At 35.9% G+C, this 26050-nt stretch overlaps 1 protein-coding gene across 1 annotated transcript in view; it reads right to left on the bottom strand.

Annotated features, from left to right (window-relative positions):
- LOC130231032 (putative methyltransferase NSUN7) overlaps nucleotides 1-21853 on the bottom strand; it is a 56620-nt gene extending 34767 nt beyond the window's left edge. Inside the window, exons 1-10 of the mRNA XM_056460406.1 lie at nucleotides 21402-21853; nucleotides 15331-15389; nucleotides 15118-15254; nucleotides 12524-12676; nucleotides 11470-11653; nucleotides 11186-11399; nucleotides 8886-9029; nucleotides 8692-8793; nucleotides 4103-4220; nucleotides 3561-3660 (exon numbers count right to left, since the gene is read on the bottom strand). Of these exons, the coding sequence (XP_056316381.1) occupies nucleotides 3561-3660; nucleotides 4103-4220; nucleotides 8692-8793; nucleotides 8886-9029; nucleotides 11186-11399; nucleotides 11470-11653; nucleotides 12524-12676; nucleotides 15118-15254; nucleotides 15331-15389; nucleotides 21402-21843 (1653 nt within the window). The 5' untranslated portion in view covers nucleotides 21844-21853. The remainder of the gene's footprint in view (nucleotides 1-3560; nucleotides 3661-4102; nucleotides 4221-8691; nucleotides 8794-8885; nucleotides 9030-11185; nucleotides 11400-11469; nucleotides 11654-12523; nucleotides 12677-15117; nucleotides 15255-15330; nucleotides 15390-21401) is intronic.
- Between the last annotated feature and the right edge of the window lie 4197 nt (nucleotides 21854-26050).

Below are 26050 nucleotides of genomic sequence, written 5' to 3'. Positions count from 1 at the left end.
AAAACAGAATTATTACTTATTGGGCCTAAATCCTGTACACAGCAGATCTCACAACTCGACCTACTATTAGAGGGATACAAAGATAGCGTTAGCTCTACTACAAAAGATCTGGGTGTCATATTAGACAGCAACTTAAACTTTTAAAATCATATATCCCATGTCACAAAAACTACTTTCTTTCTTCTTCTCCTTTCGAAATATCGCAAAGTTACGAAGTATGCTATCCATCTCAGATGCAGAAAAGCTAGTTCATGCTTTTATGACTTCTAGGCTGGACTACTGTAATGCACTGTTTGCTGGCTGCCAAGCATCTTCTATTAATAAACTTCAGCTAGTGCAGAATGCAGCTGCCAGAGTTCTTACCAGGTCTAGAAAATTTGATCACATCACCCCAATTTTATCCTCCTTACACTGGCTGCCTGTTAAGTTTTGTATTGAATTTAAAATATTGCTTCTTACCTACAAAGCTTTAAATAATCTAGGTCCTGTTTATCTAACCAACCTTCTGTCTCGCTACAATCCAATTCGCTCTTTAAGATCTCAAAACTTAGGGCTTCTGGTAGTACTTAGAATAGCAAAGTCGAGTAAAGGAGGTCGAGCCTTCTCATTTATGGCTCCTAAACTCTGCAATAGCCTTCCTGATAACGTCCGAGGCTCAGACACACTCTCCCTATTCAAAAATAGATTGAAGACCTATCTGATTAGTAAAGCATACACACAGGTTTCTGCACCTTGTTGATATACACTATGAACAGCAGCTACGCTAATTATTCTCTTTATTCTTCATTTCCACCTGGGGATACTCTTCCCGAGGCCCTCAGACTATGCAGAGTCACTGATTCAATCCAAGACCAACGACGAGATGATCCCAAGGTTTCCATATCCTGGACCGGGCCGTATCCCGAGCAGCTACTGCGGTGGTCATGGAGGAGTGGAGAACATGAGACTGATTCCTGTGACGCTCCACAGACAGACGAATCTTCGCTGAGGCCAGCTTCCAGCCTCCGCCGCTGAAACTGCAGCTCTGCACAAGACGTTTGGCCAGCGGAGAAATTAAAATGGCCGTGCCCAGCTGAGTCTGGTTTCTCTCAAGGTTTTTTTTCTTCACTTTCGCCAATTAGTGAAGTTTTTTTCCCTCTCCACTGTCATCTCTGGCTTGCATGGTTCGGGATCTGTGGAGCTGCGCATCGTTGGATTTGCTCTTCAGTGTTTGGACTCTCAGTATTGATTTTAAACCACACTGAACTGAGCTTAACTGAACTGAACTTAAACACTACAAACTGAACTTCACTGTTCCAATTTACTGTGACCTTTTATGTGAAGCTGCTTTGACACAATCTACATTGTAAAAGCGCTATACAAATAAAGGTGAATTGAATTGAATTGAATTAAATAAAATTAGTTATCAGTTGTCAAGATCAGCTACGTGTATACAATTACTTTAGTTAAATTTTTTTTAAAATTCTATGTGAAGGCAGAGCTGATTTTTTTAGCCTTCAGCATCATACATGATAACCTTTCTGATTATGATCAGTCTTATTTTTTCAATTTAAGTGTATTTCTTTCAAGATTTCCTGCTGAAAATAAAGTTTAAGAAACAGAATGTTTCAAATACAGAAGATTATAAATGGATTTGTGTCACAATCTAATTATTGCTGCATAAATTAACCAATTAAATAAAGATATAATAGAACAGAATATAGAATACAATAGATTATAAAAAGTATTTGTTACATTTGATTGTTGTGATGCATCTTTGCTGAATAAAAGTATTATCTAAAAAAGGAAAAAAATCGTAAAAACTACAAACTCTTGAAGAATCAACAAATGTGTGTGTGTGTGCATATATATATATATATATATATATATATATATATATATATATATATATATATATATAATTTGTTTTATTAACATCACCTGTGTGAAAATGTTCCATTGTGTTTTATGATTAATGATGTATTCCAGTGTTCAATTAAAATGGAAATTAATTAATAAAACTATAAAAATGTTCAATTTTTAGATATTCAAAGGAAGCTACAGGCTCATTTCTCTTGCTGTGTGTGGACTTGTGTGGATGCTAATGTGATCAGACACAAGTGTTCATTATTTAGTGAGAACCGGAGCTACACTGCCAGTATTTAGGACAGCAATGCATCAAGCTCTGCATGAGAGCAGTGTGTGTGTGTGAGAGAGAGAGAGAGAGAGAGAGAGACAGAGAGCTCTCACCATCTCACACACAGACATTCTCCTTCAAGCTTTATAAGTGTATGAATCACACAGCATAATATTATAGCAGTGAAAGTAACCTTATATACATTTAAAAATCCATCATCAGCCTCTGCTTTAATGATCTTTCCCTCTTTTTCACCTCTCGTTTCATTACACAAAGGAAGCAGACATTTTTAAAATTTGCTTCAAATATGTACATTTAGTTATAAACAGAATTAGTTATCAGTTGTCAATATCAGCTACATGTATACAATTAATTTAGTTTAATAAATAATATATATATATATATATATATATATATATATATATATATATATATATGTGATGGCAAAGATGATTTTTTTAGCCTTCAGCGTCATGTGATTAAGGTTGCACCGATACCATTTTTTTTTGGAATTGTTTCGATTCCGATACCAAAATTCTGAGTATCGACCAATACAGATCCCATCCCAATACAGTGCCTTCGATAAACTCAAATAATATATCTTCTTTAGTAAAAATTACAGACCCACATGATATAGACCTACATAAACATGATGCTTGCTGTAAACTAGGCTGATTATTTGAGCATTCATTACGACATTGATATGATCTATTGTGGTCCAGCTTATGTTTCCTTTTTTAATACTAAGTTTTTTCTTTCTATGAATCACAGCATAATAATATAGCAGTAAAAGTAACCTTATATACATTTAAAAGTCCATCATCAGCCTCTGCTTTAATGATCTTTCCCTCTTTCTCACCTCTCGTTTCATTACACAAGGGAAGCAGCCATTTTTTAAATTTGCTTCAAATATGTACATTTAGTTATAAACAGAATTAGTTATCAGTTGTCAATATCAGCTACATGTATAAAATTAATTTAGTTTAATAAAAAAAATATATCTATGTGATGGCAAAGCTGATTTTTTTTAGCCTTCAGCGTCATGTGATTAAGGATGCACCGATACCCTTTTTTTGGAACTGTTTAGATCTCGATACCAAAATTCTGAGTATCGACCAATACAGATCCGATCGTATTACTGTGCCGTTAATAAACTCAAATAATATATCTTCTTTAGTAAAAATAACAGACCTATAGACCTACTGTATATGACAGATGACACAATCTAAATAAAAACACAATGCTTGCTGTAAACTAGGCTGATTATTTTAACATTCATTCCAACATTGATATAATCTATTGTGGTCCAGCTTAATCCTCTGTTTTTAATATTAAGTTTTTTTTTCTATGAATCACAGCATAATAATGTAGCAGTAAAAGTAAACATATACATTTAAAAGTCCATCATCAGCCTCTGCTTTAATGATCTTTTCCTCTTTCTCACCTCTCGTTTCATTACACAAAGGAAGCAGCCATTTGTGATGTCACTTTCTTCAGTTTTGAAAAACATCTCTTTCTCATCATTCCATCCTGCATTGACCAGCCTTAGCCAAACATGAAGACACACACACAGAGAAAGAGAGAGATTTGTTCGTTATTATAAATTCAGTCCAACTTATATCCAATTTCTGTTAACTCAAACACTCATATAATCCTTTCCCCCACTTGCTTTTCCATGGATTAACTGCTGTTTCCATGGATACAGCAACTTTAAATCTGTACAGTTAGTGGCGTGTGACAGGAAAGGCTTAATGCCTGGATAGTTTGTGTGTACTGGTCTCCACAAGTATAGTATTACCTGTAATGTACGATCTTGTGGGGACATTGTTTTGTTAAATAGTGTATAAATCATATAGAATGAAGTATGGAAAATGTAAAAATTGGGTTATAAAAATATGGTAAAGGGATTAAATATACAGTTTACAAATAATGTCTACGGGATGTCCCTACACAGGTAATAGCATAGGTGTGTGTGTATGCGAGTACCTGAAAGGCAGAGTTTTTGCTTTGCTGTTTGCGTTCTGTAGTGCTCTCTTCACAATTTCTTCATTTTCCTCAGGGTATACTGAGCATGTGCAGTAAACCACAGCTTTCACTTTAGGTGCTGCGATTGAAGCAAGTTAAGTCAATTATAATTTACTTTAAACAAATAAAGATTCATTCTGAATTATTTCAAGGTCACTGGATTTAGATGTTTCATAATGTACAGTTGAAGTCAGAATTATCAGCCCCGCTGTTTATTTTTTTTTCACTAATTTCTGTTTAACAGAGAGCAGATTTTTCAACACATTTTTAAACATAATAGTTTTAATAACTTATTTCTAATAACTGATTTATCTTTGCCATGATGACAGTAAATAATATTTGACTAGATGTTTTTCTAGATACTTCTATACAGCGAAAAATAAATAGCTTAAAGAGGCTAATAATTTTGACCTTAAAATGTTTATAAAAAAATTAAAAACTGCTTTTATTCTAGCCAAAATAAAACAAATAAGTTTTTTTCCAGAAGAAAAAATATGATCAGACATACAGTGAAATTTTTCTTGCTCTGTTAAACATCATTTAGGAAATATTTAAAAAAGAAAAAAATTTGAATATTGTAAAAAGGCTAATAATTCTGACTTTAACTGTATATTTATACTGTATAATGCATGATAAATGCAATGGAAAAATGTATCATTGTGATATTTTGTAATTTATATATAATGATTTGTGATTTATGTATGAATATAATTTTACCATATGACTTGAATAGCTTGATTTGAAATGAATTTATAATTTTAGACTGATTGGGATAATTCTGCAGGGGAATGCATCTGCATAAAATCGTCACCTTGGAATTATGAGGTTCTATCAGTGTTCTAAATGATTTTGAGATGTTGAGCTTCAAATTTTTGCATTCTTTATAGAAGTCAATATGTGTGTAGCAGTTCTCTTTTATTCATTAACATGACAGAGACCCTAAATGTACTATAAATGTAAATTTTAAAATTTCTCTTAGATTTTGCAAATAGGGGTATAAAAACAGATAGTGTCTCTATCAACAGTGGGTGTTTTGGCTGCGTAGCGTTATCACTGTCCTTGGGTGATGCGTCAGCCCCAAGTCCACTCGGGAGCTGATTTGAGGTCCTGTGGTCATCGGGACAGATGCTAGGTGTGTATGTGCCATTTGGATTGAGGTCAGTGGCACACACAGCTGATGAATGATGGAGGGAGAAGAAGATATTGTCCTTTAGCACCTTTGCACCAAGTTTGTTTGGGTGAAGGCCGTCTGATGTCAACAGTTGTCTTTGGTTCCAGAAGAGATTGAAGTTGTCAATAAAATTCAGTCCTTTCCTGTTACATGCTTTCTGCAGCCATACATTTAGACTAAGAAGCCGTGAAAACATATTTGTCCCTCTTGCAGGGAGTGGTCCACTGATGAACGGCTGAATTTTCACTCTTTCAACTGTTTCCAAGAGCTCACAGAAATCTCTCTTGAGCAGTTCTGACTGTTCCTTCCGAATATCATTCTTCCCCACATGGATGATAATCCTTTTTGCAGTCTTGTGCTTTTTCAGAATTTCCTTAAGTTCTTTGTTTACATCAGAAACTGTTGCATGAGGGAAGCAGTATGTCATTGTAGATTTGCCCCTAAAATTCCTGATTATTGAATCTCCTACAACTAGTGTTCTTATCTCAGGTGCGATCGGAGCAGTATGCCGCTGTCTAGTCGGCCTTGAGCCTCTGTTCCATACAGAGTTAGCTGCTGAGTCATGCGATCTCTGTCTGACTGCATTTGGGGATTCTTCACCCATATTACTCAATACTTCATATCTGTTCTCAAGCTGTATTTGAGTCCGAGCTGTATTTGGGGTAGAGGACGCTAATGCGGCAGCATATGATCTGACCCCACGAGTACCTTTTGGTCTCGCACCTTGTTTATGCCAATGCTCATTTTCAACAGTTTTATTCTGTTTTTCTGTGCTTGAAATAGTGGTAGGAATAGATTTATGGGACTCACCGGCTATTTGCTGTGAGCGTCCACAATGACGCTGCAGTTCTGGTTGGATCGCAAGTACCTTTGTTTCAAGAACTGCAATCTTTTTTAGAAGTTTGTGGCAGTTTGTACAGCAGTGAGAATCTGAATTAATCCGATCCAGAGGCATTTTCACAGCCGTGTTTTCCTGTCTCAGGAATGTGAGCAGCTGATAGCTGGTAGCGGGAGGATTGTTTAGACGATAATTCCCCTCTTGTTAGTAAAGCTATATTCCAGAAAGTTTGTAGAATCGATGCTGATCTTCAAGATGTGTCGTTTGAGCACTGTGCTGATAGGCTCAAGTTAAAATTAAGGTTTAAGATATAAAAACAAGTGAGCAGAGAGCGGAGCAGTAGGCAAAGACGTCCGAACAGTAGCGAAGCAGGAACAGGAAATGGAACAGGAACAGGAAATTAAGCCTTCAAGACTATGCTAAATATTTTATCCAGTGTATATGTTCATTTAATAATATGGTAATATTTATTGAATTTAATGCTTTAAATGAATTATTGAGGTGTCATTCTATGTCCCAAGAGCCAGTTTCTGTGCCTGACGATCGGGTTGTCATGGTCCTAACCTTCGACCACCACCTGTTCCACAATGCACCGGCCCCTTACGGCTTCCCCTGCAGGTGGTGGACCTGCAGGAGGATGGTTCCACGTTGCTCCTTTGGGCTAAGCCCGGCCGGGTTCCGTGGGAAAACCCGGCCATCAGGCGCTCGCATACGAGCCCCAATCCCAGGCCTGGCTTCAGGGTGAGGTCCTGGCTGCGACATACCAGGCACTGTCACGGTCCTTGATGTTCTTGTACCCACAAGGGGTTTTTGAACCGCACTTAGTCTGACCTGTCACCTAAGACCTTTTTGCCTTGGGAGACCCTACCAGGGGCATTAGCCCCTGACAGCATAGCTCTTAGGATCACTTAGGCACTCAAACCCCTCCACCATGATAAGGTGGCGGTTCATCTCCAGGTTGGAGGAAAGTCCTTACCCCAGGTGGAGGAGTTTAAGTATCTCAGGGTTTTGTTCATGAGTGAGGGAAGGGTGGAGCATGAGATTGACAGGCGGATTTGTGCAGCGGCAGCAGTAATGTGGTCGATGTACCGGTCTGTTGTGGTAAAGAAGGAGCTGAACTGAAAGGCAAAGCTCTCGATTTACCAGTCAATTTACGTTCCTACTCTCACCTATGTTCATGAGCTATGGGTCATGACCGAATGGACAAGATCTCGGATACAAGCGGCCGAAATGAGTTTCCTTCGAAGTGTGGAAGGGCGCACTCTTATGGATGGGGTGAGGAGCTCTGACACTCGGAAGGAGCTCAGAGTAGAGCTGCTGCTCCTCAACATCGAAAGAAGTCAGCTAAGGTGGCTCGGGCATCTGTTTCGGATGCCTTCTGGACGCCTACCTAGGGAGGTGTTCCAGGCATGTCCCACCGCGAGGAGGCCTCGGGGAAGACACAGGACACTCTGGAGGGACTGTGTCTCTCGGCTGGCCTGGGAACGCCTCAGGATCCCCCCGGAGGAGCTGGAGGAAGTGTCTGGGGAGAGGGAAGTCTGGGGTTCTCTCCTAAGACTGCTGCCCCCGTGACCTGGCCAACAGAGCAATCTAGCAAAATGACAAGAAAGCTGGTCCTGATTGGTCTTCGTGCTTGCATTTGAAATGCTGATTGGCTCACAGAAAGAACCTTAGTCAAGCTAGAGTTCAACTTTAAGATAAAACCTTTTTTGTTTTTTAAATGTAAACAACTTATAAAAAAACATCACATAATGTAAATAAGTTGTATTTTAATACCCTGTAAGCAGTCAACTTTATCGAATGAAATGAGTGTAGTTAACTCAAAATTGTCTGAAAGTTAATTCTACTCATTTAAAAAGAGTTTTGAATTTAAATACTAATTAATTAAATGCCTCGTTACTTCAACTTAAATGGAGTAAGTTCACAGTACTCAAATAGATTAGTTTAACTCAAATGGTTTGTAGCGATCGGTTTCCTCAAACGGTTTGAGTTGCCTTAACTTAATGGGTCTTACAGTACTCAGTTGGTTTGAGTTCTCTTCATTTATTGGGTTTTACAGTATCATATTGCTTTGTTTACTCAAATGGATTATGTTCACAGTACTCATTAGGATTAGTTTTTGAACTTAAATGGTTTGTTGCAATCGGTTTCCTCAAATGTTTTAAGTTACCTTAACTTACTGGGTTTTACAGTGTTTTACAGTGTATTTGAATAACTCAGTTTTGACAAAAATGTCAGCTAGAACCTTATAATTCTAAGGTGACAAAATATAAAAAACAATTCTACAAGCATAAATAAAAACAATAAAGAAAACAATAAATAAATAAACCACATATTATTGTTTTCCAAGGAGTCTTAACAGTATTTAGGTACAGTACTTTAATAATCAAATGTAAACTAATACTGCATAGTGAAATTTAAAACAGCTTTACTCAATCGCTCCTAAAGAAGAACAAAAAGAACCTTGCAGTGAGTATATAACAACTTTAAGACATATACATATTTAATGTCAGGTAGAAAATGAATGTTTGTGTGACTCACAAGTGAGAGCATGGTTGAGGTCTTGCATCTGTTTGCCAATCAGTTCCTGCAGTTTACTGTTAGAGATGGTTCCTTTAGAAAGGCCATGCAGAAGTCCTCTATCTGATAAAGAGCAAAAGACATTATCTTTGATCATTGGTTCGATTTGGATTGTTTGTTGACTTGAAAAAAAGAAAGATTTTGTGTTGCTGTACCTCCATTCTCCTTGATGATAAAGTCAACAGGGTTGCAGAGAGCTGACGAAGAACATTTTGGGAGCAGAACGATCACTCGAACTTTCTGAATACGAACGTCCCAATCATTAAGCTCACTGAAGAACTCAGACATCAATTTCACATCTGTGATGAAAGACAAAACACTTGAGCATCAATACTTAAAGGTAATTCAGGCAATGATGAAAACTACCCCATAATTTACTCACAGTCAAGTCATCTTCAATGCATATAACTTTCTTTTTTTCTGACAAACACAGTCGGAGTAGTTTTAAACATTATCCATGGCTCATCCATGCCATATATTGGTGTTGGGCAGTGGCTCTTATTTTAAAGCTTCTAAATGTGCATAAATTCATTGTAATATAACCCATATGTCACCAAGTGGTAAACTTATGTCTTATGAAGTGGATTGATGTGTTATTAGAAAAATAATTGATAGATGATGCACTCCGCTTCTAACAAATATGAAAAAAAACCTCAAGCTCTTCTTCTCTTACAGTGAAATTTTAACTAACTTTTTTTCACTTTCAATCAGTTCATTCGGCAGCCATGAGTCATTATAAATGCATCTTACGAATGTGCATTCAGCAGCCATTTGTTACGAAAACACATTATTCTACTTCATAAGACAATGGTTAACACCCTGGCTCCATATGAGTTTTATGCACTTTTGTAAGCTTCAAAAAAGGGCCACTACCCAACACCATTATACAGCTTGGAGGAAGATACAATTTAAAACTACTCTGATTTTGTTAGGGGCGACACGATGGGTCTGTGATTAGCACTGTTGCCTCACAGAAAGAAGGTCGCTGGTTTGAGTCCCAGCTGGATCAGTTGGGTGCTCTGGTTTCCTCCGGGTGCTCCGGTTTCCCCCACAGTCCAAAGACATGGGGTATAGGTGAAATGAATAAACTAACTTGAACGTAGTGTATGTGTGTGTGAATGAGTGTGTTTGGGTGTTTCCCAGTACCGGGTTGCAGCTGGATACCTCAACATCAAAGTTCCTTTAATCAAAGAAGGTCAAGGTGCTCCAGGATTGGCCAGCCCAGTTACAAGATATGAAAATTATTGAGCATGTCTGGGCTAAGATGAAGGTGGAGGCATTGAAGATGAATCTAAAGAATTCTGGGAGGCCTGCAAGACCGCTTTCTTTGCCTTTCTAGATGACTTTATTAAGTTATTTATCTTATATATTTATATAATTATATATGTTATCTGAGTCATTGCAGAGATGTATGGATGCAGTTCTCCAAGCTCATGGGAGTCATGCACAATATTAATTCTTTTTCCACTGCCCCATGACTTTATATTCTGTACTGTACATTATTATTGTTAAGTGACAAGACTTTTTTTCTAAGCAAAGTCAGACCGTTACTGTCCTAATTAAATAATTAAAAATCAAGGCATGATCATATTTTATTTTGGGAAAATAAGCATTATCTAGAGGCCTTTGCCTTTCAAATAAGCCACGTGTAAGTCTCATTCACACCGAACACATTTTTGCTTCTAAAAATGCAAGAGGCAACAGTTCAGAATGGTTTGAATAAAAAAGCACAGCATAAAGCATAAGGGTATCCGGACACAAACACATATCGCCTGTAAACAGAAACTTTCCTATGAGTTTCTCTGATTGGTACACTGCTGTGGAACTTACAGTGATGAGCTGTGCTGTGCATGAAAGTTGAATTTCTTTCAACTTGACACTGGGTCTAAAAAAACGCAGCACTCATTCGATTTTTTTACATTTCCTATTGATTTTCAACGTAAACACAAGCATAATGGTCAAACACCTCCATCAAGCATGTTTACGTTGAAAATCAATAGAAAATGTAAAACAATCGAATCTGTCTGAGGGATTTTCTGAGCCTGGTTCTCATGAGGTTTTTTAATTCTTCACTTTCGCCAATTGGTGAAGTTTTTTTCCTCACCGCCTTCCCCACTGGCTTGCATGGTTTGAGATCTGTAGAGCTGCGCATCAATGGATTTGCTCTTTAGTGTTTGGACTCTCCGTAGTATTAGTAAACCACACTGAACTGAGCTAAACTGAACTACACTGTTTCAATTTACTATGATCTTTCATGTGAAGTTGCTTTGACACAATCTACATTGTAAAAGCGCTATACAAATAAAGGTGAATTGAATTGAATTGAATTGAATTTATCAACCAGCAAAGCGCAAAAAAGTGGACAAAAGCAAAGAATAGTGAATGAAGTTATGGGACTTTCATGAATGAACTAAGTATGAGATGGCATGTACAGTCATGATAATGTAACACTTACTTTTGCAACCAGAAGTAGAGAGGATAGTTTGTAATTCCTCCTTGAAGGCGAGGATATTAAGGACCCCACACACGTGTACACAGCCAGAACAGGCTGCAGCCTGGATAGCCACAAGAGCAACAGTCTGAACAGAGAAGGACCCCACCATGAGAACTTCAGAACCCTCCGTCAACAGTGGACGAACAGCACATGCTGCCAGACTCCGAGATTTATCCTGAATTCAATCACACAGTTTACATCGATATGTGTTTGCCTCGTCAGAATGATGCTTGTGTCTTTATTACCTGTATTATGAGTGTGTGTTCTTTCATTAGTTCGGTTTTCTCCAGTTGTTTTCCGAGCCTTCTGGGAAACAGCAGTACATTGGAGCAGTGTTTGTCCTTACAGAACACATTTCCCATTATGTGTGTGTGCGAGTCCACCTGATTGAAGCCTGCGGTCCTCAGGCTCTCACACACAGTTTCTGTACTGGATGAATTGATGTACAATTGAAGTCAGAATTATTAGCACTCATGAATTAATAGCTCTGCTGAATATTTTCCCCCAAATTCCATTTAACGGTAAGAATATATTTTTCAACACATTTCTAAACAATAGTTTTAATAACTCATTTCTAGTAACAGGTTTATTTTATCTTTACTATGATGACAGAACATAATATTTTAAAATATTTTTCAAGATAGGAGCTCAATTTAAGGGCCTAACTAGGTTAGATAAGCAAGTTAGGGTAATTAGGTAAGTCATTGTTTAACAGTGGCAGACAATTTTAAAAAAAGTATTGCTTAAGGGGCTAATAATATTGAGTTAAAATTGTTTTAAAAAACTGCATTTATTCTAGCTGAAATAAAATAACTAATTATTTTTTCCAGAAGAAAAAATAAAATGGAAAATATTATAGGAAATACTGTAAAAAATTCCTTGCTCTGTTAAATATAGTTTGGAAAATATTTTAAAAAGAAATAAAAATCACAGGAGGGCTAATAATTTTGACTTCAACTGTACATCATGAGTAAGAAGTATAGATTTGTGTTTACATACAGTTCATACAGTACAGATTCATATAGAGAATACCAGCCTGATCTCATTAGAAAACGTAAGTATTTTAGGTTTTGTCAGTTTAGTGGCTAACTCATATGAATTCGTACAAGTTCAGTTGTATGAAAGTGTACGATTTTAAAAAGGAGGCGTGGCACCCAACCCCACCCCTAAACCCAACCGTCATTGGGTGATGAGCAAATAGTACTAAATAGTATGAATTTGATCATATGAATTCATACAAATTAGCAACTAAATCAAAAAGCTACGAATTGCCGTGAGATCGTGTTGGAAATACACTACCTGGCTTTGAGTGTGTTGATCCAGGCATACAGCACTAATTTTTTTGATCTCTGATGTTTATCTCTCAGAGCTGGTGGAAGGAAACTGTCTATGGTCAGCAAATTCTGCTTGATTCTGTATTGAGCCAGTGAGGCTTCTAGTTTAGTCTTGAACCTAGTACACACAAATATACAAGCACAATATGTAAGGTCATTTCAATGTCTAAACTAAGAATGCACTAAGAATGCAAGAATAGGATTTTTGTTCCCCAATAACGATACTATTTCAACAAATTAAAACTTTCCTCTGATTCTGGAACAGATACTACTAAAGTAATAACTAGTTTTAGTTCCCAGTTCCCAGATTTTTTCATATTATTGCCATTATGCCGATATATTTAAATAAATCTATTATTGGCTGATAAACATAACACTAATTTATTTTTATTCCATTAAAAATACTTTAATGGAGTTCTAAGATGTGCTGCATTTAAGTACTTTTTTAGCCTCAGAGATGTTCTTCCAAACATTTCTGCAATTTTTTAAAACAGTTTTTTAACTTGGTGTTTCCTAAATCTTGTGAGGACTTTTTTTTCTCACAAAATTGACACAAATGACACAATAGGTCACATGACAGTGGAAATGTGAGTGATTTAGTATACACATTTCAAGTATGTGGAATACACATTTGTAACATCCTTGAAAGTTTAAAACCAAATTTAGCATCTACTATACAATATATGATTTTGGACACAGCGCCAGTCTAAATTAACGCGAAGCAAGCGGTTACACTTTAGCGTCTGACGAGCCTATCACTCAGCTATCAGTTGGAGACCCAGCTGCTGTGGCATTGGAGACACTCTCTGTTACCTCTTCGGGGAATGTGGGTTACATTAGTAATCGAGATGTTTCCTTTCAGTGGGAACTCTGACGTGTGTCTAACAAGACACTATGGCAGAGTTTATGGAAAAGCATCACCAAGGGCGCAATCTTCCAATGTTCCATAAGCCCTTTTATTACCATTATATGGGAATAGTTTGGAAAGAATTTAGATCGGGGGTCGTAAATGTGCTTTTACCTAGCTAATTGTAGTCTAGGGATTTTTTAAAATACGACAGTATGTTGGGAAAGTGTGCCAATCCCCGAAAGGGAGGATGCTGCGGAGCCTAAATATGGGGAGACCTGATGGCATTATGGACATATGGGCAAGCCCTAACCAGGGAGAGCGCTAGATATGACAAGCTGGTTAGCTGGTAGGGAAGACACGGGTCTGCTTGATAAGGGGGAACACTCTGTGGCTGAATGACGCATATAGGATCGCCATCAGGGATCGTGCATAGCTGGCACCGAACCCCAGCATGCAGGTAGACCAAGTGGGCATACTAAACATTGTACTGTCCAAGTCACCCGGCTCCTCCGCTGAGTCTGTGCTGAGTACTGGGGCCTCGGAGGAACTCTCTATGGTTCACCAAACAAGGAACTCGCTTTAACAGAGCAGAATAAGCGCATGTATCTCTGGGTTTGGGAGCATGGTGCAGCAAGTGTTTTTGACAACAAACTTAGTTTCATCCCAATTGACCAGTGTTACCCAGTAATAAGGAGGAAACCGACTCCTTTCAAAGATTATAAAATATTGTGAGTGTACCGGTATAGTAGGTCACCTAAGTCCTTTGAACATTTTAGCCCAACCTCTGATGGACATTTGGTCCCCAGTGCCATCCAATGAGAGCACGGCCATCCTGGGGAATACACTGTCACACTCACTGGAAGCTTGAACGGAGAGCACTGTGGAGAAGTGAGGGGTCCACAGACCCGAGAACGACAGAAGAGCTCCCACTGTGATCCTCAGACCTGCCTGTGAGTTAACTGACTTGCTGGCATCAGCAGGGGTGACACGCCTTAAGACTAGCATGCCGCAACCTCAGTTGCACAACAGTAATCACTGTCTGCGAGCTACTCCTCAGCGTGCTGGACCCCTAGACATGTGATGCAGTACTTGTGTCAGTCATCTGGGGAGAGGAAACCACCACATCCAGAAGCGCAGTCGGAATAACATCTTTAAAAGGATGGATTGTTCGTCTGTGTTGCTCTTTTAGGGGATTCTGCTCTTTTAGTAGAAACTGCTCTTTCAACCACCAGTGAAATGCCCAGGGGACAGGAAAGGAACCCAGTTTGACCGCCACTGTGTATGTCGTCGCCTGCACTGGTGGGCTCTACTCTACTGATTAATCACTGGCAATTGCGGAGCTGAGCTCTGCCAACACATTGGCACTGAGTGGCCAATCATTGGTTTTCTTACTCTTCGGAGTGATTGGTCGTCTAGCGATCTCCCAAAGTGTCTTGTTAGAAGTTCCCACTGAAGGGGAACTTTGTTTACCAAATAAGTGGATCATTTTAAATAAAAGTGAAAAACGTATTACTATTTTTAATATTTCATGTTTTAAGCATGTTTTATTTACAACATAAGTTGCATTACTTCATGTCTATTAATGAATTTTTGCTGTCGCCTCATAGAGTAAAATCTAAGCAGAAGTGATTTAGATGAACTACTCAACTCACATATGGTTTTTCACAAACTACATAGTGCTGCTGAGACACACTGCTATTCATACTGACCTACAGAGGCCATCCTCAACCTGTCTTACATCCTTGATAAATCTTTTCTCTGTTCTGTTGATTGGCCTTCTGGGCTGGAACTTCCTGTCCAGAAGGTCATAGAGCATCACCACCACTAGACCCATAAGGTCATCTGGCTGAACATAAACACACACATCATCAGAGTCAGATAATTAAAGATTTAAGGGCAAATGTCCATCATAACAGACCTACCATTTGCTGAGAACGGTGAAAGTAGCTGTCAGTGAGGATCTTCTCCAGTAGATCTTGAACTGTGATGCAAGGACAGACTTGGGCATATTTACTAATGCTAAAATTATGGGTAACACTTTATTTTGATGGTTCATTTGAGTATTAGTAGACTGTCTGCTTAATATCTGTTGATACTGCTCCTTCAACAGACATTTAACTTAGGCTACTATAAGAAACTTTGCAAGTACATGTCAACTTACACTAACCTTATCCCTAACCCCAACCTAACAGTCTACTGAATTATGGAATTAGTTGGCATGTAGATGCAATGTTACTTAAATTCAACAAACGAACCATCACAATAAAGTGTGACCAATTTATAACATCACTGCTGCACTCGCATATCCAAAACAACGTCTCTAGAATAGTTTATACCACACAGTAAGAACAATTTGTAACTTTTTTTAATTTAGGATTTATAAATAACATTTTTCCACTCTAAAGAGACATTTGTGGAATGAAAAAGTTCTTCATGTACCCACTGATGGCAATAAAAATACTTTATTTTATTAGAGTGTACTGCTGTAAAACAAGAGCACAATATGAAGGGAAAAAACTAAACGCCATATAATCCAGAGATCCTAAAATATCCAACAGCAAAACTGGTGTGTGAGAGTTACATCAGTTTTGCTGAGGAAGTAATTTAAAATAGAGGGATTTCAACTAAAACAAATAAAAAAGAGTGTATTATTATAGTGGCATATGCTTTAAATCTCATTTATTTAAATATTTTTGTTAGAAACAACAGTTGAATTTTAAAGTAATACAATCTATTTAAAAAAAATAAAAAACAAATACTTTTCTCTCATTTTAAGCATTTTTTTTTCCAAAAACATTTCATTTTTTTAGAAGATATAACAATAGTTGTTTATTTTTGTTTAAATTAAATCCTCAAAAGAAAAACAAGAGTAAAATAATACAATAAATTAATAAAATTAAAATATTGTCGTTCCTTTAACTTATTAGACTGACAAAGTTCTTTCTGATCCTATTAAAAATGTTTAGGAATATAAATTATTTGGTTTCTGGACAAATCAGAATTTTAAAAATGAATGTAATAATAATAATAATAATAATAATGGAAGTATCTTTAATTTAAATAAATCCAGTCTACACTTCTCCTACTGTAAATTATTCCCCTTTTCAACATGTTTCAGAAACAAAAACAGCAACTTCCATAATCTTTTGTGATTCAAACAAAACATAAAAATTCAGAAATGGCAGAGAATTTAAAAAAAGAAATCGGAATTAAAAAATAAGGTAACACTTTATTTTGATGGTTCGTTTGAGTCTGTCTGCTTAATATCTGCTGAGACTGCTCCTTCAACAGACATTTAACTGACTATAAGATACTTTGCAAGTACATGACAACTTACATCAAACCTAGCCCGAACACCAACCCTAACCCCTCTGTTTATTTTTTCCCCCAATTTATGTTTAACGGAGAGAAGATTTTTCAACACATTTCTGAACATAATAGTTTTAATAACTCATTTCTAATAACTGATTTATTTTATCTTTGCAATGATGACAGTAAATAATATTTGACTGGATATTTTTCAAGACACCTCTATACAGCTTATAGTGACATTTAAAGGCTTAACTAGGTTAACTAGACAGGTTAGGGTAATTAGGCAAGTTATTGTATAACAATGATAGAAAAAATATATAGCTTAAAGGGGCTAATAATTTTGACCTTAAATTAGTTAAAAAAAAAAATTTAAACGGCTTTTATTCTAGCCGAAATAAAACAAATAAGACTTTCTCCTGTAGAAAAAATATTACCAGACATACTGTGAAAATTTCCTTGCTCTATAAACAACATTAGGCAAATATTTAAAAAGGAAAATAGTATTTAAAGGGGGGCTAATAATTCTGACTTCTACTGTAATCTAATGAGAATTAGTTGGCATGTAGATGCAATGTAACTTAAATTCAACAAACGGACCATCAAAATAAAGTGTGACCAAAAATTATATAAATTAATTAACACATTTTCTTCATGTAACATATTGTATGCTATATTAGATTGGCATGCTTATATATGATTCTGTAAAGTTTTTGAATTCATTTTAATTGTTAACTTTATATTTGTGGATGACAGAATGGACTGTAAGAACTGACCTCATGCTGACAGTTCAGCACTGCCATTAAAGTGTTACAGCAGTCAGCCAACTCATGTCTGACCTGACTACACTAAAAGCAAATAGATGTCCATGAAAAATAAAAAGGTAAAAAAGCCTCCCCTAAGCAAAAAGTAGAAGAAAGTGAAAGCGAGAAAGAGAGGGAGGGAGGGAGGGAGAGAGAGAGAGAGAGAGAGAAAGAGAGAGAGAGTGAGGGAGAGAGAGGATGATTCAGAGACATGTGTGGAGAAGATAAGGTACAAGGAGAGACTCAAGCAGAATGTGACCAGACATTCCCAAATTATTGATTTGGGACCTCAGCAATGGAAAGAAGAGGGGGAAAGCAAGGAAAGATGAAGTCAGTGCAGAGAAAATGACAGGGAACATGAAGAGGCCACAGCTTTGCCCCAAATGTATTTTTCAGCCACTGAGCCACAGTAAAATAACATTAATAACCTCTAATAACATATTATCAACAAATCTCAAATTTCTGATATCAAGCTTCTAAAGTAGTTGTAAGGAAATACAATTATTTTCTTTTTCATTTTTTTTTATCAGAGTTATGCTTTATTCTTTATTATAAATATGTTGTGTATGCTTTGCCTACAGATATGTTAAATCATTTGCATTACAGTCATTATTTTAATCTTTATTGGAAATATTTTGTATGCTCTGCTAAATGATATGTTAACCGACACTCTTCCTGGAATGACATGTGTGTTGCATACTAATGAAGCATTTTGGAGAAGGAGCTATCTTGGACAAGAAAGATGCAGCAGAAACAATAAAAATAGCGTGTGTGTCTCTCGCTTCTGATTTTCTTTGTAAAAACATGCAGGTATTGTTGGTGGTTTATTCCACTGTGGCAACCACTGATAAATCAGAGACAAAGCTGAAGGAAAATGAATGAATAAATAATCAATACTGCATGACACAGTCAATATGAATAATACCAATATTTAAGTTCTAAAATTCTTTGACCGTGGATATTGCTTTAAAGGTGATATAATAATAAGAATTCATTACATGGAAATGGCATACCTTGAGCCTCAAACACCATTGTTTTCTCATTCTCATGTTAATCCTGTCAGTGTTAAACCCCAGTGAAATACAAACAAAACACCTACTCTGACATTACTCATAGGTTCATTAATCTACACAGCCCAGTAGTGATTGGTTTCCTAGTGAGATTGCAGCAATTATATTTTACCGCTTATTTTCTAAGTTTAACACATCTAATTATTTTTCTTATGTATACAGGACTTTTATTTTGAAAAGGGGACAGGCATTAGCTCCGAGGTAGGTAAATGCAACAGCATTGCATATGTTTACAGCTCATTAAAATGTAAAATACAGGAAAGATGGATTAAAAGTTTATTCAGCAACACCCCAAAGAGACATATGGTCTATTTAATTGTATCTTTTGTTAGCTTAATGTGTATGTTGTGATATTTTCTGTGTATGATTGTAATGCGGCACTACACTTTTATATTTGTAATGAGGCAACAAACACATATACACTGATGAATATTTATGCATCATGTTATATCGTTCTGCTCTTTTAACTCCTTGTCATGTACTGTCATCATGACAAAGATAAAATAAATCAGTAAATAGAAATTATTTATTAAACCTATTATGCTTAAAATGTGTTGAAAAAAGTTCTTATCATTAAACAACACTTGGTTTGAAACTGTTTTTTGACTGTCAAAAATTGAAGTTAAAAGATCCCAGAATGTAACCAATTTGGCATGCTGGGTGGCTGCATGCTAATTGCTATGTGCTAACATTCATCAAATTGCATGCTTCTATCAGGTTTAGGCATGTTTAAAAATTGAAGGAATAATTTCATGGAAAGAATTTCATAGGTAAGCTTGGTCATTATCATTATAAAGTGCCTTTGAGACATTAACATTTAAAATTTTGAAGTTTGAGATTTTTGATTGTATTAACTAGACCTTAGGCCGTAAGAAATTAATGTTGGTCAAGCTCATGCACTTGTTATAAATAAACTGCAAGCAGAAAACAGTAAACAGAAATTGTGAAAATAAACCATTATTGTCTTCAAATTAAACTAAATTTGCTAATGAATGTAAATCTTTACATTGTACATTGCATTGGAGGAGTGAAGGGAATGTTGGAAGCAACTCAAGTTAAATAACTTAATAATACTGTTTTTTTTTTTCAGAATAAGATAAATAATTAGATTACAGATGTTCAAATAAATGTACAAATACTTAGGGCTGTATTTTTATTTCAGACAGTTTATTTTTTATTTGATCAAACAGTCAATGAGCTCCATTATTTGAACTTTATATAGACTAATACAGATATTGCCAAAAGTTTTGCATTGTCCACTCATGTATTGCATCTACTGGTGTAGTATATAGTATATGTGTATTGTGTAAGTGTTGTAACATAAAGCATTGACTAATTAACAATAAAATATTAAATAAATAAATAAAATGCCAATAAGAATGCTGTCCACCCTGTCAAGGAAGGATTTGTGACAGGGTGGACAATGACAGGGAGGATATTTTTGGCTAAAGATAGCATTTATTCAACACAGGTTGTACCTGCAGCAGGTAAAATGTTTCCCTATTCAAGCTCTTTATATAGAGTTTAAAAGCTATATATTTGATTTCTGAATATTGTTTATATGAATTAATATGTTAACTGTTAGTAAGAGAATATGTTTTTTAAAACTGGGAATGGTACATAAAATGTTTAATAATGTGGTTCCTAGTTACTATTTTCAAATGGTGAGGCAGCAGCATTCATACAGTATGAGGGGTTGGGATTTTAATATTTGTTTATTTAAATTTAGAAGTCTAGTGGAGAAAAATATGGTTTTATATACAAGTGCAATCATGTGGAACAAATTACCAAAATCGATCAAGGAAATAAAAGATTTAAGGAGGTTCAAAAAAGTAATCAAAAGATGGTTGTTTGATGAGGATAATTAGTTTGCACGGTGGACGAGGATGTTTTTATTTTATATGTTATTTGATTGTGTATAGGGTTGTAGCTGGAAGGCCATTCGCTGCGTGAGACATATGTTGGATAAGTTGATGGTTCGTTCCGCTGTGGCGATCCTTGATTGATAGAGGGACTAAGCCGAAAAGAAAAATGAATGAATGAAGGAATGTATTTGTGAATTTTTTTGTTCCTGTTTTAAAAATGTATGAGGTACTGTCTGTTTTATGCATTATCGGTATTTTGAAGCCATACTTTGTTTTATTTAACAGCGAGGACCACAATGAAAACAAGCCCAGGGCTTTATTGTGTTTTTATCCTCGACAGTTTTTATTTCAAAATGTATGGGATACTTGTACAGCTTGTCTAAAATCTGTCAAATAAAAATCAATTCAACAAAACATAATACCTGCATGTGTGTAAAGGTTGAACCAATTATATTAAAACATCCGAATTTCATTATTTCGCATTATGTTCATATAGGACTGGTTCAATCTTGTGGGACATCAAAGGCACTTTATAGCGATAATGACCCAGCTAATAATTTTGACTTCAGCTCTACATTCATGACTTCTTTCCAAATGCACCTTTGAGCCCAGTTTCAGAGGACCTGAATAATTGATGTTAAAGATCTGTGGTCCTCAAAGAGTATGACATCAGTGAGCGCAGGGACATCAACTACTGCATACTGCCAAAACAAAAACATTCCATTCCTCACACTTCCAAATCACCACTTTATGACATTTGCACTCTTCCAAAATACTTATTTCCCTTCTTTATAGAGTTTATCCAAACAAGATTAGGCAGGTAAACTCACTTTGAGCTGAAGGAGAATACTGAAATATGAACTTTCACAGGAAACATAATGCAATTCTTACCCCGATAGTCATAAAACCGTTTTGTGGATTTGAGGAATAGCTTTTTGTCACTTACATTTTAGAGCATTAAATGCCAGCTCGTAGGCCCAGAGCTCATTCTGTTTGGTTTTAGCCTCATCAACTATCCCTGAATCATCATCTTCATCTTCATCATCATCATAATCTTCTTCATGGCCACTGGGACTGGTGCGTCCATATTGAGTAAGTCTGTGAGTGAGGTTTTTCTCCACACAAGTTTTCTGGAAAATGGCTGCAGCGTGAACATACACCGAGTCTGGGATTCCCAAAGGTGTTCCTTCTCTCTCCATCCTGACTGAGTTTCTTTCTGTGGGCATTGTAGTGATCCTCTTATTAAGGAATTGGGTAGATACTTTTCTCATTGGAGAGACTGGAGTGTGTGCTTTATTCTTATGAGCTGATTCTTGATCCAGTACATTCAGTGATGAGACGTCAGGCAGATCTGAGTCCGGTGAGGAGCTGGGAGTCTGCTTAACCATTCTGATCAGGTCAAATTCTGTGAAGCAATACTATATTAGTGATCATTTATTACATACATTATTAAAGGGATAGTTCAACCAGAAATTAAAATGATCAAATACGTTTTATTAAAGACACAGATTCAGAAAGGAAAGGATTCTCTGTTTTACATATTTTGCAAAGCTAAGAAAAAGGAAAAAGAAAAGGAAAAACAACATGGAACTCATAAAAATAAATAAAAAACCCAACCACATAACAAGCCAACTTGTTTACAAAGACCTTTTTGAACAACAAAGTATGATGACAAAACATAACAGAAATGATGCATTATTAAGGTAACAGATAAAAGGATGGCAAATTTGGTCAAATTGTTAAAGTTTTCTTTTCAAATAGTATCTAATTCACTCCAAATGTAAAATAGAGATAATTTCTCCAAGCCACAGTTTACATGTAGGGGATTCCTTTTTTTCATAACAGTAGCAGTAACTTCTTGGCAGTAGTTAAACCATATGAGAGCAATTTATGTTGTGTACAACAAATGCGTTTGTTCAGAAAATCCACTAATTAAAAGCATTGGACCCGGTCATAATTACAAAATCAGAAACCAAAAAACCCCAAACACGATTCTCCCTATAGCCTGTATGTACTGTATGTTTGTATGTATGTATGTATGTATGTATGTATGTATGTATGTATGTATGTATGTATGTATGTATGTATGTATGTATGTATGTATGTATGTATGTATGTATGTATGTATGTTAACATCTCAGAAATTAAATTCTGTCATCATTTACTCATACTTGTTCCAAACCAGTTTCTTTATTCTGATGAACATGAAGGTAGATGTACTGAAGAATGCTGGAAAAACATGCTGGACATTGACTTCCGTTGTATTTTTTTGGTTTATATGATGCATGTCAATAGTCGCTTATTCACAGCATTATTTGTGTTCAACAGAAGAATGAAATTCTGAAAAGTTTAGAAACACTTGAGTGTGAGGAAATGTTCACTTTTGGGTGACCAATCCCTTTAAGATCAGCATTTTTCAGGTTTGGTAAGTAAAAAGTAAACAACATTTTAATAAAATAATCTTAATGGCAGGGGTGACCAACCCTTTTCCTGGCGATCGACCTTCCTGCAGATTTCAGTTGCAACCCATGTTAAACACACCTGCCTGTAATTATCAAGTGCTGTTCAGGTCCTAATTAATTGGTTCAGGTGTGTTTGATCAGGGTTGGAGCTGAACTTTGCAGGAAGGTCGATCGCCAGGAACAGGGTTGAGCACCACTGCTTTATATTATACATACATACATACATACATACATACATACATACATACATACATACATACATACATACAGGCTATAGGGAGAATCGTTTTTGGGGGTCTTTGGTTTCTGATTTTGTTATGTTTGTTATGTTGTGAACGTGTTGTGTTTCTGTTTTATTAACATAAAAAAAATTAAATATAACAATCTATTTTATTATTTCACATAACTTAAAATGTCAAAATATGGTTGAAATATACTAATACAAACATACAGTATACTAATTTATATAGTATTTTTATTGATTAAACATTTCATGTTGACAAATGAGTAAAACCTAATGCTTGTGAAGAATGTAAAATTTTTTAAAATGACCTAAAGAAATGGTTGATTAGTATTGAATAATGACCAAAACATCTGTGAATAAAAGAAGTACAAATCTTTTCCATATCATTCATTCATTCATTTATTCATTTTCCTTCGGCACAGTCCCTTTCATCAGGGGTTGCGACAGCTGAATGAACCGCCAACTTATCCAGCTTATGTTTTACACAGCGGATGCCCTTCCAGCTGCAACCCACTGGGAAACACCCAATACACACAGTCATAGAAGGCCAATTTAGTTTATTCAATTCACCTATAGCGTATGTCTTTAGGCTTGTGGAGAAAACTGAAGCACCCAACCTCACGCCAACAGGGGAGAACATGCAAACTTCACACAGAAATTCCAACTGACCCAGCCGGAACTCAAACTAGTGACATTCTTGCTGTGAGGCAACAGTGCTGACCACTGAGCCACCATGTTGCCCTTTTTAATATCAACATTCTTATTTATGAAGGTTGAACGTGCCATCCTCCTCAATCCTTCTTATTACATTTAGTCATTTAGCAGACACGTTTGTCCAAATCTTAAAGCAATTTGTCTAATATAATTGTTCTTTCTTTCTTTCTTTCTTTCTTTCTTTCTTTCTTTCTTTCTTTCTTTCTTTCTTTCTTTCTTTCTTTCTTTCTTTCTTTCTTTCTTTCTTTCTTTCTTTCTTTCATTTCTCACAAGCAATTGTTAAATGTTTAAAGCTCTTAATACCTAACTTTTAATAGAATACCATCCTCCTCATTCCTTCTTATTCTACAAGAAAACTAATGGAAGAATTGACTGATGGTTTATAATCCAATGTTTAATCGTCCTTCAAACCACATCATATTTACATTACATTTAGTCATTTAGCAGACACTTTTGTCCAAATTTTAAAGAAATTTGTCTAAAATATTTTTTCCTTCTTTCTTTATTACTTTCAATTCTCACAAGCAATTGGTATATATTTAAAACATATCACAGCAGCAAATCAAAACTGCACATTGTTTCAAACATCATATTTTCAATTATTTTAGTAAAACACACATCATCACAAAACAATTTTCACTACACAAAATAAGTATTTCATCTATAGAAATGTTTAATTCACAGTACCTGCCTTTCATTAAGCTATCACTATCAAACTTTTGATTTGCATATCTGATCTTTCAGTTGAAAACATTTGTCTGTCATTTAATTCAACTGATCTTAATGTTTAATCAATCAATCGTTTATTAAGTCCATAAATTTCCAACTTGTCTCATAATTTGTAAGTTAAAAATTGTTGCAACAGATTTCAGTCAAGAAATACCAATTACTACACCACTATTTATTCTTAATTCAGCTTTTGTCAGTTTCTCTAAACATTTGCTGTGATGGTGGTGTATACAGTAACATTCATTCAGCACAGAGAGTGATTTGAAACCTGTACTTTATATTAGTCTCAATACATATCAAAATTACCTTGCATTCTGAAACAGTGATTATGTAGAATGAATATACATGTAACTACAATGAAATCATGAAATAATCAGGTTTTAAAAGAATGAATAGTAGCACTACAAGTGTGATTAGTTTAAAGTTTTGTACAAATAGATTTGAAGATGTACCCTTTACTTAAAAAAAAAAACGATTACCTGGTTTAAATCTGAATTTGAACGCCAATCTACTTCATAAAACTTGTGTGACCCAGAAAAACTGCAATATCTAAATGAAGTCTTATTCATATTACATCAAAATCAAACTTTTTACTCATTACCAGTATAAATTAAAATGCCATATTTGCAGCATAAACTTTTGAACTCCTCTTTTTACGAACATTCACAATCTAATTAATGAAAAGGAAATTGTAATACATACCTCTCATAATGTAAGCGCAGTCAGGTTGCCAACAGGTATGAATATGAGAACAGACTGTGAAAATTACAGTTAGAGCTCTCTTAGTCTCTCTCTCTCTCTCTTTCTCTCTCTGGCTCTGAGATCTTGTGTCACTACAACAACAAACACATTTGTTCTTGTCAGCAGAGTGTGAATCCTTTCCCTACAGATGTATCAGCAGCTCATCATCACACACACAAACACTGAGTAAAAAAAGTGTATTATAGTGCACCCTCAGGTTAGAGAAGGTGTTTAAAACAACACATAGAATGTCATTTATGAGAATTTAGTAGTAAATCAGTTGTTGCTAGGTTGTGTTTGTTATATCTCTGACCCATTTTAACCTAAGAGGTGCTGTGGAGTTTAGTTAAAGAACAGACAGCTGGCTTTAAGGGTAAACAGACTCCAGAGAAACGCTTCATTTCTGCTCATTTGAAACCCTCTTACGCTTGACGCACGTCGGCTCCAATGAGACACAATTAGCCTGACGTTTGCATTCATCATGCTGAATGATTCATTGCTTTGGGCTCAAGTACGATCTGAGTTGCAGTCTCCCTTGCTTAGAACTTAAACTAAACTGACCTTCATCACTCACTTCTTTGAAGAACCAACTTTTTTTTTCCTCCTCAACTTTGACAGCCAATCAATTTTCGAGGCTAATTAAACCCCTCCCAGGCAGCACCTGATTGGTCGACTGTCATCAGTTGACTTTTAATTAGTGATGAG

Source organism: Danio aesculapii, chromosome 1 (genome assembly GCF_903798145.1).
Source record: "Danio aesculapii chromosome 1, fDanAes4.1, whole genome shotgun sequence".
In the NCBI taxonomy this organism is placed as follows: Eukaryota; Metazoa; Chordata; class Actinopteri; order Cypriniformes; family Danionidae; genus Danio; species Danio aesculapii.
Note: the sequence above shows the minus strand (reverse complement) of the source record. Positions and strands in the feature narration are given on the sequence as shown.